The 20,229-nt window shown below is 34.2% G+C and overlaps 1 protein-coding gene across 1 annotated transcript in view; it reads left to right on the forward strand.

Annotated features, from left to right (window-relative positions):
- The window catches only part of LOC134722999 (uncharacterized), a 30,329-nt gene that overhangs the window by 5,325 nt on the left and 4,775 nt on the right, over positions 1–20,229 (forward strand). The window contains exon 3 of the mRNA XM_063586628.1: positions 17,562–17,769. Within this exon, the coding sequence (XP_063442698.1) occupies positions 17,562–17,769 (208 nt within the window). The remainder of the gene's footprint in view (positions 1–17,561; positions 17,770–20,229) is intronic.

Raw genomic sequence — 20,229 nt, forward strand, 5'->3', positions numbered from 1 at the left:
CGTCGTCGTCGTCGTCTGTTGCAAACATCTTCTCCTTTGAAACTAATGGACCAAATTTAACCAAACTTAGCTACAATCATCACTAGGGTACTAGTATCTAGTTTAAAAAATATGTCCGATGACCCCGCTTGCAAATCAACATGGCTGATATGGCTAAAAATAGAACATACATATAGTTTTAATTTAATGATGTAAAGTCCAATTTTTATAAACTTCAGATTTCACGCCTGGATCATTTATTGGACTTTATATAAATTCATAAAAAGGGGGGATTTCCAAGTATTCGACGTATGCTCTAAATATGCATGATATATTTGCGACTGTACATCAAGTAACCAACCACCAAGATTTCAAGTATTAGTCCAAATGCTTATGTTTAATATAAACAACTGACATTGACCACAAACCAATGCTAATAAATTCCGGACCACTTAATGAATAGTTAGACGTTACGTTACACACGTTATTGCGTCAATACCGTGTAATCAATCAGTCCACACTTATAAACAGCTTTTCTATAAAATCACAACAGTTAAGTTATCTAAAATTTATATCCATAGACTAGATAGGTGAATTCTATTCCGAAAATAACTACAAACTGTTTTATCATATTTTAGGTAGCAATACACAGTTAGGTGTTTAATTGCAATACTCATATATGAAAACCCTATTTCAATACTGAACGAATAACAATGAGACGAAAAAGAACGGTCCAGAGTTGTTGACGTATTTTCTAAACATATTAAAACTTAATCGAGAGTTGTCTCCCCTTTTCTGTTGTGAATTATAATTCACAAATACCAAATACTAACTAAAGACTTTCTGTATATTATACTCATTTGTGTAGAGGTTCCATCCTCTGTATTTCATATACAACTTATACAAAAACAATCCTTTGAATTAACATACATTTTATTACACCAACATGTATTTACATTTTCATGACTAGAATATACATTTTTTACTTTGTGGCAATACTTTGGCTACAGAGTATTCTATAATATTTTGTTGAGGCGCCAGGGTGACTACTGATTACCTATACACACTGGCTATTAGCTGACCTATGTTGACATAGTGTCATAAAACCCCTGGTACTTAAACAGAGTTACACCACCACCTACCATGGGGAGTGACCGGGGAAAACACTCGTATTACCAATGCTCCAGTTAGCGCCCCACCTGTTGGCAGGTGTAGGCCTCCCCTCTATAAGATGAGGTGGAGGAGGTCCCAGAGTCACCCATCTGTAGACCACACCGTTACCACTAACCACATTTTCCAAACCTGCAAATTTTATAACTTGTCAGGCCCAGAGCAAGGGCCGAGTGAAATAATCCCCCAATCACTACCAGTCTCCCTGGACCTCCCCCCATTCAAAATTGACTCTGCGCCTTAGGATAAAAGAAGATAATTGATTTTTTAAAAATGTCTTGTTTTCGTTCCAATTAATATAATTGTTAATTAATAAAAACTAAAATTAATGCTGGATGCTCAAATCCCAATAGTCCATAATATGTTAATAAAGTGCTTAATAACGGAAATGTCCAATTCATAGAAACGCAAGTTTATTCGAAATTATCCTGTATTGGTCCAATACTATGAAGGTCCTGCTTGAATACTGGTAACCATAATATGCCAATCAAATACAGCAAACAGATGCCTGAAAATATAAAACAAAAACAGCAGCAACTATTCTCATAGGGAGGGCGGGCGGGTTTTAAAAGTTTAACTAATTTGTGTAACACCTGCTTTCTAGTCGACAGCAAATTAACAAGTGCCCGATTCGGGAATTCCAAAATTCTAATTCAAGCTGATTCGGGAATTCCAAAATTCTGATTCAAGCTGCGAGCGCCCTCTATGTCCATGCCGAATATGGCAATGAGCTACCGGCTGCAACACCCACACACCCACAGAAATATTTGATTGAATTAAACCAGATTATTGAAAATATGAAATTTTTATAATCTCTATTAATTGCAATACTCATATATGAAAACCCTATTTCAATACTGAACGAATAACAATGAGATGAAAAACAACGGTCCAGAGTTGTTGACGTATTTTCTAAACATATTAAAACTTAATCGAGAGTTGTCTCCCCTTTTCTGTTGTGAATTATAATTCACAAATACCAAATACTAACTAAAGACTTTCTGTATATTATACTCATTTGTTTAGAGGTTCCATCCTCTGTATTTCATATTCAACTTATACAAAAACAATCCTTTGAATTAACATACATTTTATTACACCAACATGTATTTACATTTTCATGACTAGAATATACATTTTTTACTTTGTGGCAATAATTTGGCTACAGAGTATTCTATAATATTTTGTTGAGGCGCCAGGGTGACTACTGATTACCTATACACACTGGCTATCAGCTGACCTATGTTGACATAGTGTCATAAAACCCCTGGTACTTAAACAGAGTTACACCACCACCTACCATGGTGAGTGACCGGGGAAAACACTCGTATTACCAATGCTCCAGTTAGCGCCCACCTGTTGGCAGGTGTAGGCCTCCCCTCTATAAGATGAGGTGGAGGAGGTCCCAGAGTCACCCATCTGTAGACCACACCGTTACCACTAACCACATTTTCCAAACCTGCAAATTTTATAACTTGTCAGGCCCAGAGCAAGGGCCGAGTGAAATAATCCCCCAATCACTACCAGTCTCCCTGGACCGCCACATGAGAGCCCAAGTCAGCTACCAAATCTGACATGGGTTCTCACCTCCACAAAATTTTCTCTATTGACTCTTAAGGAAAAGTTGATTATGTTGTGCGTAGGACAGACTCCCCCCTACACAAACCCTTGTATATTATCTAAGAAAACCTGATTTTCAGTTTGTGACAATTAAGTTCCATTTGTTTTGTATAAAGACACTTCACTTGCCCTAATGTTCTCATGTAATATAGCTTTACCCCTCTTTTCCGTAACAAAGATTTTTGGCCACTATAAATCACTCGTTTTCTGTTCTGTTCTATTATTGCACCCACATTCAAGGGTGCAACATGCCAGTATCGCACTGTAGCAATAAAGGCCATATTATAATAACCTTTTTAAATAAAGCCAACCTTTTTAAATAAAGCCTGGTTACGTAGGGTAGACCATTTTTTCATTTTCAATTAAACCATTTGATGTCAATTCTAAATATGTCAAATCAATAGCTCCACAGAGAATAATAATAAAATGGGGAGATGGTAAAAACAAATATTCTTTTTGCATCCAGTAGGGAGTTCAAATCTAAAGAGACTGTAGAGACAATAACAAGTTTTAAAAGTTTAACTAATTTGTGTAACACCTGCTTTCTAGTCGACAGCAAATTAACAAGTGCCTGATTCGGGAATTCCAAAATTCTTATTCAAGCTGATACGGGAATTCCAAAATTCTGATTCAAGCTGCGAGCGCCCTCTATGTCCATGCCGAATATGGCAATGAGCTACCGGCTGCAACACCCACACACCCACAGAAATATTTGATTGAATTAAACCAGATTATTGAAAATATGAAATTTTTATAATCTCTATTAGTTTCGCATTTTGGCCCCTGGATTTTTTAAATATGAAACTTATTGTGTAATAAAATTCATTTTTAGACAGCTAAATACTAATTTAGCCTTCAAAGATGGTTTATAAGAACCTCAAGATTATTTTCAACATGTTTTATGGGCTATTTTCTGTTTGACTTTCCGTATTTTCAAAGCTAGACCGGTCATCGATCCAGAAATTAATGTTTACAAAACGCTTTTTATCTACACGAAGTTTTTGACGCAATTTTACAAAAAATGAGACGAAATTAAGACATATATCTTTCAGTCAATCATTTTCATTGGATTAACTGAAAGATATATGTAAACAGCTTCAGAAAAGGTATTACTTCAGGCCATTGAAATTCTACTTTTAGCCAATTTTTGGGGAAATATGTGACTTCCCCCATCCCCCCTTTTACAATATTTTATAGCAAATGAATGCAGATTGTTGCCATGGATACACCCAAAAGAAACTATATGTTACCATTTTATATACTGGATATAAAATCTATGGAAGATTCTGATTCCATACATATATGACACAGATAATAAGCTTAATATTGCAAGAAAGCAATGAAAAGGGGATGGTAAAATTTATGAAGGCTAATTTTGATATTTTTTCCAAACTGTTTATTGCTACCTTACAATGGTAACATATTGACGAAACGTCAAACATATGCATGTCAGACGTAACAAACTATATGCATAATAACTTTACCAGGGGTGTTTGTGTACTTCAAAACAGTGTTATATCCGCGAAAATTCGAATGAATGATATGCTTTATGTATTAAGTATTACAATATTATTGAATATGCGTTCCTGTAAAGACCAACGCTATTTTTTGGCAAACCCAAAAGTCCATTATGGTCAGATCTAGGAAAATATTAAGTTATCAAAATATAAATGTTTCAAAATATCATCAGATAATTACATGGCATTTTTCATATCGCATGTATTATCAACCCAAGAGCCGCATGGCTGATAATACATGCGATATGAAAAATGACATGTTATGATCTTTTTATCATATGCTTCAAAAATGGAGAAAAATCACAGATTCGTATTTTTTTTTTTTTTTTTTTTTTATTATTATTTTACAATATATACTTTCCAGTATCCAAATAATTGATTTGTTAATAAAATTGAGATTGTACACTACTTTGTAATGTTTGCATTGAAAATGTAGCATTGCGATATATTTTCCGGAATTTGCCGAGTATTACCGGAATGCCATGCGATAATGTTACGGAAAGGCATGTGATAACACTCAAAGCATGTGATAAACTTTTCATATCAGCCCGCTAAGCACCAATTAGAAAAATATGAATTTACGTTGATTTAATGCTATTATCATACAGTGAAAATCATATGTTATTTAGTCTAAGTATATGATAAGTATAGATTATTACATGACATTTTTCATATCAAACCCTTTATCGGCCCAAGGTTGTGATATCAGCCCAAGAGCCGGAGGCTCGAGGGCTGATATCATGAACGAGGCCCGATAAAGGGTCTGATATGAAAAATGACATGTAATTATCTTTTTATCATATACTTCAGCAGAAAATATACAGACAAGAAATATTAAAATTTAATTTTTGTTTGTCTTTGCACTTTCAGAAAATATTTACAGACAACCAAAACAAATTCTTTACTTTAATTGTTTTATTGATAACAAGCATTTTATCTGTTTTTTCATGTTCTTCAATAATAATGTCACCTCACTTATGTCTTTCAAAACAAGTTTAACTTAATTCATTTTTGCTCCTCAACTATTTTGGGAAAGGTCTTATCACTTGCCGTTTTCCGCGTTCTGTTGTCGTTTTCAATCAAATTTCTGGAAATGCACGAAGTTGCATGTGATAAACGTCACGGAAATTAACGGAAAGGCATGTGATAACATTCCAGAAGCAGTCAATAAAGGTACCTTTATCAGCCCGCTATGGAAATTCTTAAGACTCTGGTCAATAAACCTAGTAATCCTTTCATAGCCTTTTGATATTTTTAAATGTTATTGAACTGTAAAAGGAGTAGGTCCGGTAAGGACCGATTTTGGCCTCAAATTTCAGTTTTCATCTGACGAAAGATTTTTACCACTTTTTAAACACTTAAGTGTCTATTTCATATGATTCAATTAATTTATGGGATAAAATTTTAACTTATTAAGTCATTAAAAACGATCTGATTCTAGCTCAAAAATGAAAAATCTACCAAATATGCGAAAAAAAATCACTTTTTAGATGTTTTTTGTCAAAAAACGAAAGTGGCCGCATCCGTGTTCATCCTCAATCTTTATATATGATATGTATTATCATCAAATACAACTTCCATTTCAATATTTTGGATGAACACGGATGCGGCCACTTTCGTTTCACACGGAAACCGTCTAAAATTTAAGTAAAATGCTGGAATTGTTAAGATTTCAGTAATTTAGCATGATTTAATGGTGCTAGTACCCAATATATGTGCATTGTAATGTCAAAAACAGTCCATATTTATGTAGCAGAACCATTCTACTATCCAATAAATAACTAAAAGTTTACATTTTAACAATTTTGTAAAACGGCTATATTTTGGGGCCAAAAAGGGGTCTTACTGAACTTACTCCTTTTAATAATGTTTTATACAAGTATATGATAAACTTTTCATATCAGCCTGCTAAGCACCAATTCGAAAAATATGGAATTTACGTTAATTAAATGCTTTGATCATACAGTAAAAATCATATGTTATTTAGTCTTAGTATATGATGAAAGATTATATCAAATTTCGTTTGTGTAAATTATTCTCACAAAAGAACATAGATAGATCATATTAAAATCAAATTTTTGAAGCACTCACACCACATGTAAAAATGCAACGGCTTTTTGCAAATGTCTTGCAAGATGTCCAATGTAGGATTTCGCCGCTTTTTACAAATAAACTGTTATTTGCGACGTTATCTGGCGTTATTTATCAACAATGTAGATTTGTTGCATGCTAAATAGTGCTTTTCCGTAACTGTACTTTAGCTCTATAAAACAGCTACGTACTTTTTATTTCATGCATGATCAGTACAACCAAACATTAAGAAGTATCCATATTATTGATGTGCAAAACAAAAATTGCTAGCGAAATATAAAAACAATTTCCCCAATAATCATTAATCGCTGTAAAACGTTACCATTTTTGAGACGCAATATCGTGCGTAACGTCTTAGAGCACTGAGAAACTAGTCTTGTACAAACTGGCAAACCCTTGTATATAGATATAGGAAGATGTGGTGTGAGTGCCAATGAGACAACTCTCCATCCAAATAACAATTTAAAAATTAAACCATTATAGGTTAAAGTACGGCCTTCTAAGACTGTACGTAAGTCCCAAAATTGGTTACCGTAAAACCTAATGTATAATATTTGTGAAATACCTTCATCTAAAATTTAACCTTTAATAATCATATTGACGAAAAATTAATAAAGAGCTCTCGAAAGTTACAACTATCATTGTGACATTCTTTTTTATGCCGCCCCCTCCCGGGTCGTAGAGAAGGGGGTATCAAAATTAACCGATATCCGCCATCTGTACGTCCGTACATTCCCAAATTGGTTTCCGTTCTCTTACTTTAGTTTTCCTCAATCAGATGTTATGAAACTTATACACAATGCTTACAAAACACAAATCAAGTTTGAAATTTTGTTGTGTCACTGTTACCGTTCTTAAGTAATGTGCCATTTACAAATGTAAAACATTGCTTTTCATAAATATTTGCAACTGTACATCAACTAACCACCAATATTTAATGGTACATTTGTGTTCAATTGACATTAAATCTTGAGCATGTTACAGCTTAAAGTTAAATGGTCGAACCTCTAAAAACAACAAAAAGACCACCATCGCATTATCTTAACAAGAATGTGTCCTAAGTACACGGATGCCCCATTCGCACTATCTTTTCCATGTTCAATGGACCGTGAAATTGGGTAAAAATATAATTTGGTATTAGAATTAGAAAGATCATACCATTAAGGGAACATTTGTACAAGGTTCAAGTTGTTTGGTCTTCAACTTCATCAAAAACTACATTGACTAAAAACTTTAACCTGAAACTCCCACGTTCATTTTCTATGTTCAGTAGACCGTGAAATTGGGTCAAAACTCTAATTTGGCTTTAAAATTAGAAAGATCATATCACAAGCAACAAGTGTACTAAGTTTCAAGTTGATTGGACTTCCAACTTCATCAAAAACTACCTTGACCAAAAACTTTAACCTGAAGTGGAGCGAACGAACGCACGGACGGACGGACGGACGGACAAACGAACGAACGGAGGCACAGACCAGAAAACATAATACCCCTCTACTATCGTAGGTGGGGCATAAAAATTACATGTATATGTACATGCATATTAATATTTTGGTATTTAATATATTTCGTTTACGTTTGTTACTTAAAATCATTATATAGCTTCATAGAAACACTTCCGACGTTTAAACAAAATATTTTACTAATGATACTGGGAAGATCCTGAAAAAAAATTCTGTGGACAAAACCAAGTAAGAAATAAACACCTCAAAGGAACATAAATAGAACCTTAAAAGTACAACATTCTTGCAGACTCTCGGATACCATTTCGCATATTAAAATCACATCTTCCAGAAATTCAACTTCTGTGATATCGATCCTCTTCCTATTTTGAGCTTTTCCTGCTATCCGAAATAAAAATTGTGGAACTTATTTTTATACCCCGCCTACGGTAGTAGAGAGGCAATATGTTTTCTGGTCTGTGTCTCCGTTCGATCGTTCGTTCGTCCGTCTGTGCGTCCGTCTGTGCGTCCGTCTGTGCGTCCGTTCGCTTCAGGTTGAAGTTTTTGGTCAAGGTAGTTTTTGAAGAAGTTGAAGTCCAATCAACTTGAAACTTAGTACACATGTTCCCCATGATATGATCTTTCTAATTTTAATGCCAAATTATAGTTTTGACCCCAATTTCATAGTCCACTGAACATAGAAAATGATAGTGCGAAGTTCAGGTTAAAGTTTTTGGTCAAGGTAGTTTTTGATGAAGTTAAAGTTACATCAACTTGAAACTTAGTACACATGTTCCCTACGATATGATTTTTCTAATTTTAATTCCAAATTAAAGTTTTGACCCCAATTTTCACGGTCCACTGAACATAGAAAAGGATAGTGCGAGTGGGGCATCCGTGTACTATGGACACATTCTTGTTATAGGAATCATTTGGCAAAATTTACAATCTACTGTTTCTTTATGTGAATCTTTGCAACATTGGGGGCCACTCAGCTAGCTGTTTTCCCTTAAAGGATAATTTTTAAATATTTCCATTATTAATTTTATTACAAATATCAGACTTTGAAAGGAAAGACATTTCAATTATTTTACAGACAATTAAGATACTAGTGAATATATATTTTACTAAATTTTAAATTGTAAACACAAACGGGTGAGAAGACCAATGTTTGAAAGATGTTAATGGTTAACTAGTGTGAAGTCAAAGTACTCAGATGAATCTTAAACGTCTATTGAAAAGTTTAGATTTTAGGTGGGATCATTCGGTGTATTTATTATTTCCTTTCATATTTAACGAATACACATTAACGAAAAACAAACGTACTACGGACATAGCTTGCTCGTCTGTTTTTTTTTGTGTCAATTAAACAATGAATTACCGACCACCGTTTATACAAATAACCTATCATAAATTAATAGCATTTATTGCTTGTGGACGTGTTCATCAACCAAATTCCAATAAAATTAAAATTATTTGCATACAAAGTCCGACAAAGAAGACATATGTTCCTAAGGAGTTGGTATTTTTTATAATACGACTTGTCCATTAATTTGTCAATAACAATATTTGGCTTCAAATTACTTGACGTGCTTTTTCGTGTTGTTCAATATAACATTTTTCTTTTTTTTTTTTTTTTTTTTTGTAAAAAAGAAGATGTGGTATGATTGCCAATGAGACAACTATCCACAAAAGACCAAAATGACACAAACATTAACAATTATAGATCACCGTACGGCCTTCAACAATGAGCAAAGCACATACCACATATAGTCAGCTGTAAAAGACCGCGATAAGACAATGTAAAACAATTCAAACGAGAAAACTAACGGCCTTATTTATGTAAAAAAAAATGAACGAAAAACAAATATGTAATGCGGGGTACACACATTGCCGATTATTGCTCCCGTTTGAGATCAGACAGCAATACGACACGAAAAGTGAAAAAGTCGGATTAGTATCCTCAATTATCTGAAATGTCCTATCATTGTCTGAACTGTTTTAATTCGTAACAGATTCCTACGGGTCGGGAAGGGTCTGAATAGTTCGGCAAAGCATCCCGACAGTTATGTGCTTCCCGTTACATTCGGGGCAACACAGCCGATTTTGTCTAGTCGGATTACAATCGTGGCAATGTCGTGACAGATTCTGCTGTATCGGATCGAATTCCGAACAATGTCTTGTGTATTCTGGACGGTGTCCTGTGGAACGGGAATGATCCGGAGTAATTTTTTATAGCTGTTTTTCTGCCGATTGAGTCCAGATTGCATCCAGATCTTGTCGATTTAGAACAGTTTTTTCCCGAAACTGTTCCGAAACAGTCCCGTTATTAATACGAAATTCGTCAATGATACCCACGTCAGAGTCCCGGCAATTATAGAATACAATACGACTGAGATCAGACAAAGCCGTTTGCAATGCGATAGAGCGGACCGTGATAGGATTACGTTCCGACAGTACCTGATCATCCCGAATATGCCGACAGTTTTCGAACGGATAACTTCCGTCAGCGTCGGTTCACTGTCAGGGTCACTGTCTGATCTCAGTTGGATTACATTCGGTAGAGTCGGGACGCAGTCGTGACAGACTCGGTCGAATTTTACCTGGCGAAAAATACAAATCGGATTAGAAGCGGATTCAGAACGGGATTATCGGGACTAATTCGCTTAGAAACGGTTGAATATTGATGCTTCCTGAACACTATCTGATTGTTGTCGTGATCACATTATTTTTTTTTACAAATTTTAATTTAAGTTTGAATTTCCATCCACGATTCACAGGATCTTGATCAGACTTTTAATAAATTTTAATCGGGAATGGTCCTGTCAAGAACGGTAGTAAAAATCGTGAATGTGTGACCCCAGCTTTAACAAAAACAAACAACAACCACTGAATTACAGGCTCCTGACTTGGGACAGGCAAATACATAAATAATGTGGCGGGGTTAAACATGTCAGAGGGATCCAAACCCTCCCCTAACCTGGGACAGTGGTATAACAGTACAACATCAGAACAAACTATAAAAATCAGTTGAAAAAGGCTTAACTCATCAGATAGACAAAAAATAATAAATTTGCACTTTCGTTTGTCTGATTTTCTTTTTTTTAGCCATGACGTTGTCAGTTCATTTTTGACGGTTGGGTTTGAACAACTACCTTCTTCGCTATCCAAAGGGTACGATCTCCAGAAAGGAGGGAACTGCATCGTAACCCGTGGCTAGCAAAAATGAAATGCCATGAAAAAAACTATTGTTGACTAAAATACTGGTGACGCTAACTACGATTACAATGTTTTCACCTTCTATGCAAACGACAGTAGCCTTGTTGTAGGCTCTTTTCTCAAATTCATGCATTTTGTTGATGCTGATGTTTACATGAAAGTCTGCTTCAAACAAAACTGTGTTTCTCCATCTACAGTGACCAAGCATGGCTGCATAATGAGTCTTGATTATTATTTTTGTCAACTTGAAAGGCTGCAATGACCCACGTAGTTATTTCTCGACCACTTTGGTTAGATAATCTCCAAAAAAAAAACGGCCACAGAAGCACACTGTTCATGCTGTTGTTAGTGATATCTTGCAAAAGTTTGATCAGCAGAGATAAAATTGTGAACGAACGAAGTTAAATCGTTGAATTCTCTTAGTATTGTATACGTCTGAATAGCGAACAGATTTTGTCTTTTTTTAATCCATATTAAATCATGCTGTAGCCATCTATACACAAATATGTGTTAAACTCACTGCAAATGAAAATGCGGCTTTGGTTGTTGGCTTTATAATGAAATTTCTGTGTCAATCGTCAAAACTGGTGTATTGAATTCACAACAGCTGTAGAATCCTTATACCTAAATTGGTTAATGTCCCGAGTGTGATATGCTAAAGCATCTGGGTAAGTCAATACTGTATCATTATTGCAGCAACAAATGAGCATTCAAATACTCTATTTGTTGGCGAGAAAGTTTTTAATAGCTAATGCAGTTGAAAAGAGACATGATACCATTGTTTTACACAAGATCCCCGTCTGAGTAAGCTCTTTCATCATTTTGCAAAAGATATCCTTCAACCGACAGATAATTCTCAGACGGACTGGCATATCAATTCAATGATTGATAATACATGTTTGATGACTAGAACTGTCTAAGGGAGCTCCAAATTTCGATATTAAAGTGGCAGCGGTGTCTTTCGACATCATGGATTATTAGAAAAAAACAGTGATCTAAGGTTCAGATTTTCAATTAAGTTAGCAAAATTTGATACAAGAATGCAGATAACTGATGTTAATAGGTATTTAAAAGTTTATTTTCTTTGGTTACATCTTCTGACATCAGACTCGGACTTCTCTTGAACTGAATTTTAATGTGCGTATTGTTATACGTTCACTTTTCTACATTGGTTAGAGGTATAGGGGGAGGGTTGAGATCTCACAAACATGTTTAACCCCGCCGCATTTTTGCCCCTCTCCCAAGTCAGGAGCCTCTGGCCTTTGCTAGTCTTGTATTATTTTAATTTTATTTTCTTGTGTACAATTTGGAAATTAGTATGGCGTTCATTATCACTGAACTAGTACATATTTGTTTAGGGGCCAGCTGAAGGACGCCTCCGGGTGCGGGAATTTCTCGCTACATTGAAGACCTGTTGGTGACCTTCTGCTGTTGTTTTTTTATTTGGTCGGGTTGTTGTCTCTTTGACACATTCCCCATTTCCATTCTCAATTTTATTTAAAAAAACAAAATTCACGGTAAGATATAACTTATAAATATTAATATTTTTACAAGTTAAGATTATTTTTGCTTGAATTTTAATGTTTTGAAATTGGCATTTTAGGAAGGTAACTATGAAAAGTGCATTTTCTAAAGTAATCTACATAGAATTTGCTATTTTGTATTTTAACTGGATAAAAAGCACAGTGACCCTATCCATCGTTTTGATTTTTTAAAAGCATTTTTTAAAAGCTATACATCTGTATTTCATTTTAAAATTATATCATTTAGTAAAGATTATAATTACATAATGATGGTTTTTCCTGTATAATCCATAGCCAATATGTCATTTTGTTACAATCTGTAGCTTGAGAAAATGCGCGATGACCTATAATTTTCATTATATTTTTGAACAAACATCAACATATACAGTAACTACATTTTGGCAAAGTATGAACACATTCTATCATTTTTAGTTTAGACTCCCATACCACCTTGAGTAATGTAAGTACTTCAAACATTCATAATTTATCGATGGTAGTTGATGACGTCGGATATTATAGAGATGCCGTAGCCAGAAATGATGTTTATAGTCCAGTCAATCTAGCATAAATTTCACCCTAACCCGAAAGTAATTGCAACAGAAGATTTTAAAGTTTTAATCTTTAGCATTTTACCCCAAATATACACAGAAAAAAGTCCCCTAAAATCTAACTTGCATTGTAAGGGGAGACAAGTCTTGCAAAAAAGGCAGAAATATCAATAAAAATTGATACAAAATTATATCTTTACCGCTTCTATTCATAAATATGTATTTATTTTTGATTTTTTAGAGGTCTTTAGAGTATAACAAACAACTCTAAAAGTGTTTTCATATCTTTATCAAGCTATATTCTAGATTTCGGAATTCATTAGTTCACCATTTATTGAATTTTTCAACATGTCGGGGTAAAAATTCGCAAATTTAATCAAAATAATTAAACATGTATTCTTCTTTTTGTTGTTTAAAGTTTTTTTAAATAGGTAAGTTGCTGAAAAAATACAATATGCAGATATTAACAATACCAAATTTTCACATTATTTTTTCAAAAATGCACGAAAAAATAAAACTACCCATAACATTTCGGTTTTGTACATTTCATGAGTAGACAATTATATAATTAAGTCCAATTCAAACTTACAACCCCATCAAAGTATCATACTATACAAAAATTTCAAAAAAACAATCAAAAACTGACCAAAAAAAGACTAATTTTTGTAAGAGTTATCTCCCCTTCCAATGTTAATTTCCATTGGAAATTTAAAATGTTGATTTTGAGTTTTCCTCAAGTTAGATTTTATGGGACTTTTTCTGTGTATATAAAGGGCATAATGCTATAGATTAGAACTAAAACATTTTCTGTTGCAATTAGTTTGAGGTTAAATCTTAGTTTGACTGGACTATTAGTTTTGATTTATGTTGAAAGAACAAAGAGGGTTTAACAATTCTGTTGAATAAAACAATATGGTTGTGTCATAGTTTATTTGAGGTTGCTAAGATGGTTGAAAATTCTTTAAGGTAAATAAGAGGTAGTCAATTTATCAGCTTCGTGTTTCAAATGGGTTCACCTGCATTTACATTTGAAAATGCACTGGTGACGACATTCATGCCTTTACTTGCCCTCGTTGTTATGTAGCAGAAGTAAATGGTGGACTTAGTATAAAAAGTTGAAACATGCTAAAAATATCAGTACCTTCATAGACATATGTTCGCTGATAACTACATCTTAAAGTTAATTCTATTGTTTTATTTATAGAATCTGACGAAGAGTCATACAATAATCCTGACTTTTCAGTGCATTAAGAACCACAACTTTCTTTTCGTACATTGTATACCAATGGTGCCAGTCTTTTCAAAGATCTAATCGATCCGAAACCTTGTTTAAATCGGAAGATAGAAACACGGATCGTAATTTTCTAACATATTTGTATCGACTGCAAATGAGGAACACGATTTTTCCAAACTCGAAACAAATAGTCTACTCAATGTACTACTTAGACGAGAGCATGCTACATAACTTGAGCATCTTTTCTCTCTCTCTCCATAATTAACAACTTTCTCTTGTTCATTAAACCTTCAGGTTAATACGACTCTAAATCAGGACTTTCTTTACAATAACTTTGTATAACACACGATTCACCAATACATGTATGTCATTTCCATCAAAGGTTACAGTTGAGTTCAATAAAGATACGGTTATATTATCAGATCGCAATCCAAATGTGCATGTGATCTAACTGTTTAGTTGGAGATTAATATCTTTGAAGTTAATCATTATTGTAGTTGTGTCTCATGAATACTATCATCGGCTATTAGAGTGTTGGTTTAGTTTACCTTTTCATCTGACCTTGCCCATAGGATCAAGTGAGCTTTTCTCATCACTTGAGGTCCCTCATCCATCGTCGTCTGTTACCTTGCAGAATAATCTTCTTCTCTGAATCTACTAGGTCAAACTGAACCTAACTTTGCCACACTCATCATGGGGTATCTTGTTTTTAAAATTGTGTCCGATGACCGGCCCAAGGTGGCCGCCATGGCTAAAATATAACATAGGAATGAAATGTAGATTTTGGGTTTTATCTCTGAAACCAAAGAATTTACAGCAAATCTAATGAGGCTAAAATTACTCACCAAGATCTATCTGCCCTGAAATTTCAGACGAATCAGACAACCCATTTTTAGGTTGCTGTCCCTAAACTGAAAATTTTAAGGAATTTCGAAGTTTTTGCTTATTATCTTAAATATCATTATAAATATAGATAAACTGTAAACAGCAACAATAATCAGCAAAGTAAGATCTTCATATAAGTCACATGAGCAAAATGGTCAATTGACCCCTTAAAGTGTTACTACCCTTTATACATGTAGTTATTTTTTAACCATTATTTTGTAGCCTTTTTAAACAATCTCCTCTGAAACTACTCAGACAAATTTAACCATACTTGGCCATAATTATCATTCGTGTATCTAGTTATCTCACCAGGCCAAATGAGTTAAGTGAACTTTTGTCATATTTGGCGTCCGTCGTCTGTTAACTTTAACAAAAATCTTCTCCACTACTGGGCCAAATTTAACCAAACTTGGCAACAATGATCCTTGGGGTGTCTAGTTTAATAATGTGTACAAAGACCCGGATGGTCGCCATGGCTAAAAATAAAACATTAGGGTAGAATGTAAATTTTGGCTTATATCTCTGAAACCAAAGCATTTAGAGCAAATCTGACATGTGGTAAAATTATTTATCAGGTCGAGATATGTCTGCCCTGAAATTTTCACACGAATCGGACAACTCGTTGTTTAGTTGCTGCCCCTGAATTGGTTATTTTAATCAAATTTTGCAGCTCCTGAATATAATTATAGATAGAGATAAACTGTACACAGCAATAATGTTCAGCAAAGTAAGATCTACAAATAAGTCAAATGTACAACATCTTCTCCTCTGAAACTACTGAGACAAATGGTTACAATCACTGTTATGGTATCTAGTTTGAAAAAAATATGTCTAATAAACCAGCCTGCCATCCAACATGCCCGACATGGCTAAACATAGAACAAAGTAGTAAAATGCAGTTTTTGACTGCTTATATCTCTGAAACTAAAGCATTTGGAGCAAATTTGACTGTGGGTAAGAATGTTCATCAGGTCAAGATCCATCTGCCTTGAAATTTATAGACGAATCAGACAAGCTGTTGTTGGGTTGCTGCCCTTGAATTAGTAATTTTAAGGAAATTCTGCAGTTTTTGGTTAATATCTTGAATATTATTATAGATTGAGATAAATTGTACACAGCAATACTGTTCAGCCAGTAAGATCTACAAGTAAGGCAACATTAACGAGCTGAACAATTGACCTCATATGGACTAATTGTGCTTTAAAGTTAAATTTAAAAAAAAATCGAAAAAAATTGTAATCTTTTACAAAAGTCCACTGAAACAACTGAGACCAAACTTGGTCACAATCAGCATTAGGGTATATAGTTTGACAAACATATCAGATGGCCTTGTCTGTAAACCAACATGCCATACATGAATAAAAAAAGGACATAGGGGAAAAAATGCAGGTTTTGACTTAAATCTCTAAAACTAAAGCAAGAGTATAATATTTGCATTATTTCGTGCATCAATTGTAAATAAAGATATCTGGTAAGCAACACAGGCTCCTTGGAGCCTCTAGTTTAAAAAAAAAAAAAAGCTTCCAGTGACCCTACCTGCCAACCAACATGGCCAATATGGCGAAAATTAGAAAATAGTGGTGAAATGCATTATTTTATATTATATTTTGAACCGATATAAATAGAGAAAATCGGAAAGGTGCACACATGTTAAGATCGAATTATGAGCCATATACATCAAAACTTTTAAACAAAGTAAAATCTTTGATAATTTTTTATATTTTTGCCTATGATCATAAAAACTAAAATGATTAGAGAGAACACTTTTTTCTTTTTTCTGTTGTGTCTGATATGAATTAAATTGATAATAGAAAAATAAACACTTTAAATCACAAAATTTTCAGCAGGGCAAGATCAATTGAAAAGTCAAATTTTGTCGATATAGCTACGTGTAGCAGACACTCTTCAGAGGAGTATCATTGCCCTTAAATGATAATTCCGTTACCCTCTATTGTGTTTTGAGCAAAAACTAAAGAAGATAGAGAGAAACTAAATAGTCTAAAAGATCAGTTAAAAATGGAAAACAACACGTTTAATAATTTATGCGTCCGAAGCACTTTTCTGGATTTACCTTCATCAGGAACGCTCAAAACCAAACATTTGAAATCTGAAGATGTATAAGTACTGAAAATCAATACATGATAAAAAAAAATAGAGATTTTTGCCATGAGGTCAATTATCGTCTACAATGTTGGAAAGTCTCTTTAGAGCCTATAGTTATATTTTGTGTTAATTTCAAGCCTGATGTTGCCTTAAACTTATTTAATTGTCTTTTTTTTTAATACAAAAGAGATTAACTTATCATTAATTACTTGTTTATTCCTCTCATTTAGGCATTGACATCTTTAAATATAGGAAACAGGCCAACCGAGCTCAATGAAATCTTGAATTACGATCTTGATGGGGAACAAGCAAAAACATTTGCAAATGCAGAACTGAAGCAGATGAAAAAAGAATACATGGATTGTGAAAAAGAAAAAGAACAGATAGAAAGTGACTTCTCGCATTACAAGGATGGAAATCTGCCGAAAAATTATGCAGGTTCGTTTCAATTTGATCAATTAACAAGTTTAAAAACTTTGAATACCTGCTAATTTTTATCTCGTTTATTTTTATGTATACATAAACAGGAAGTTGTGGTGTTATTGCCAATGAGACAAATATTCACAAGAGACTAAATGACACAGATATTAAAACAACTATAGGTCACCGTACGACCTTCAACAATGAGCGTAGTTGATACCATATAGTCAGCTATAACAGTCCCTCATTATTTTGTTTGTCGTAAGTTGTTTTGATATATACCTAAAAATGTTAGTTTCAATCGAATTGTTTCTTAAAATTTACGTCTGGCTTTTAAAAGCTGACTGCATGTTCTCTAATTGTTGATTGTCTATAATGCGTACATCCACTTCATTTTAGATAGTTGTCTCATTGGCAATCAAACCACATATCATGTGGCCCATAGGAACAAGTGAGATGTTCTCATCACTTGCCGCCCGTCCGTCGTTTGTTCACTTACAAACATCTTTTTCTGTGAAACTATTGGGCCAAATGTAATTAACCTTGGCCACAATCATCACTGGGGTGTCTCAGTCATAAAATGTGTCAGATGACCCCATCTACCAACCAAGAGTGTCGGGATAGGTAAAAATGAAACATGGATTTAAAAATGCAAGTTTGTCTATTATTTTGAAACCTGTTATAAATAGAAAAAATCTGACATGCAAAAATGTTTGGCAAGTTGAGCTCTACCAATTGTGCATACACGTCAAAACTGTCATACTCTACGACTTCCTAAAGAAGTAAGGGCCATTAAATGACAAATTTAACAATTTTGTGTTCATGTTTCTCTATTATCTTGAACACTATAATAGGAAGAGCCAAACCTTCAAGTGCAAAAATGATCAACAAGATAAGTTCTACAAAAACAGCTAATGGTTGAAATTGTTGGTCGAATGCCTATAAGAGTTATTGCCCTTTAATTACATTTTTTCTTACTTTTTGAGTTTTTCTTTCTATCTTAAATAATATGATAGATGGATAGACATTTTAATTAGCAAAACTTACCAGCAAGAGAAGATACAATATGGTGGAAATCGTTCGACGACTCCTTGCTGGAGTTAGAACCCTTTAATGACGATTGTTTACCATTTTGTTTGCGTTTTGTCTTTGATGATAAAGATCGTAATAGACAACTAGATTTGTAATTGCTAGCAATAACGGATGGCACCCTTCCCCAATTGCCAGGACAACGGCAGCCATTTTTGAAATTCCAAAGTCAAAGAGCACATCAGCACATGCCATTTACCATTCTTGTAAAGTTTGAGAAAGATTGGAGCATTTTGAAAATTTTGAAAATTTTCACATTTTACCCGTTTCCATGGCAACGGCAGCCATCTTGACCATTCCAAAGTCAGAGGGACAATTTCACATGGTGGTCAACATTATAGCATAGTTCCACCAACTTTGGTCAATTCAATTCCGAGAACTGCTCCGGACAAAAAATAGTGGAAGAAAAATAATAATAACTAGATTTGCGATTGCAAGCAATAGCGGATGGCACCCTTCCCCTATTGCCATGTGAGCGGTAGCCATGGTAACGGCGGCCATTTTGGAATTTCCAAACTCAAAAGTCAAGTCTACATTAGCTGAGCAACATTTGTTTTAAGTTTCAATAAATTTGAAGCATTTTGAAGTTTTTTGTATTTTTGCTGTTTCCATGGTAACGGCGGCCATTTTGAATATTCCAAAGTCTAACCCCTGCTGCAAATTTTCCCCTCCATAATCATATACAATCATAATATACCATTTAATGTCTCTAGAATAAATTAAACATTGATGTTCTAGAATGTTCTGTTAAAATTCAAAGTTTTGACCTTTTTGCATTGTTTCCATGGTAACAACAGCGATTTTGGAAATTCCAACGCCAAATTCCACATCTTCCAATGTTGCTCATCGTTACTGTGAAGTTTCATTAAGTTTGGAACATTTTGAGATTTTTGAATTTTTTGGAGTAGTTTCCATGGCAACATAGTAGTTCCAATGAGTGCCAAAATCATCCAACACCTGTCTATAGTGGGCACCTACATTGTATTAAAATATAATGATTCTGCGTAAAAGCATAACCAAACAGTTCACCGAAACTAAAAACTAGAATTTTTCACATTTGTTCTGTTTCCATGGTAACGTCGGCCATTTTTTACCATTCCAATGTCTCTTGCACAACTTCACATGGCGGTTCATATCATGGTATAGTTCCATCAACATGGGTTTGACCAATTCCGAGAAATAGTATGGACAAAATGTGTGGAAGAATAAAAATAAAAACTAGATTTGCCATTGCAAGCAATAGCGGATGGCACCCTTCCCCTATTGCCAGGTGAGCGGTAGCCATGGTTACGGCGGCCATTTTGGAAATTCCAAACTCAAAAATCAAGTCTACATTAGCTGAGCAACATTTGTTTTAAATTTCAATAAATTTGAAGCATTTTGAAGTTT

The sequence above is a fragment of the Mytilus trossulus genome, chromosome 6, assembly GCF_036588685.1.
Source record: "Mytilus trossulus isolate FHL-02 chromosome 6, PNRI_Mtr1.1.1.hap1, whole genome shotgun sequence".
Lineage (NCBI taxonomy): Eukaryota > Metazoa > Mollusca > Bivalvia > Mytilida > Mytilidae > Mytilus > Mytilus trossulus.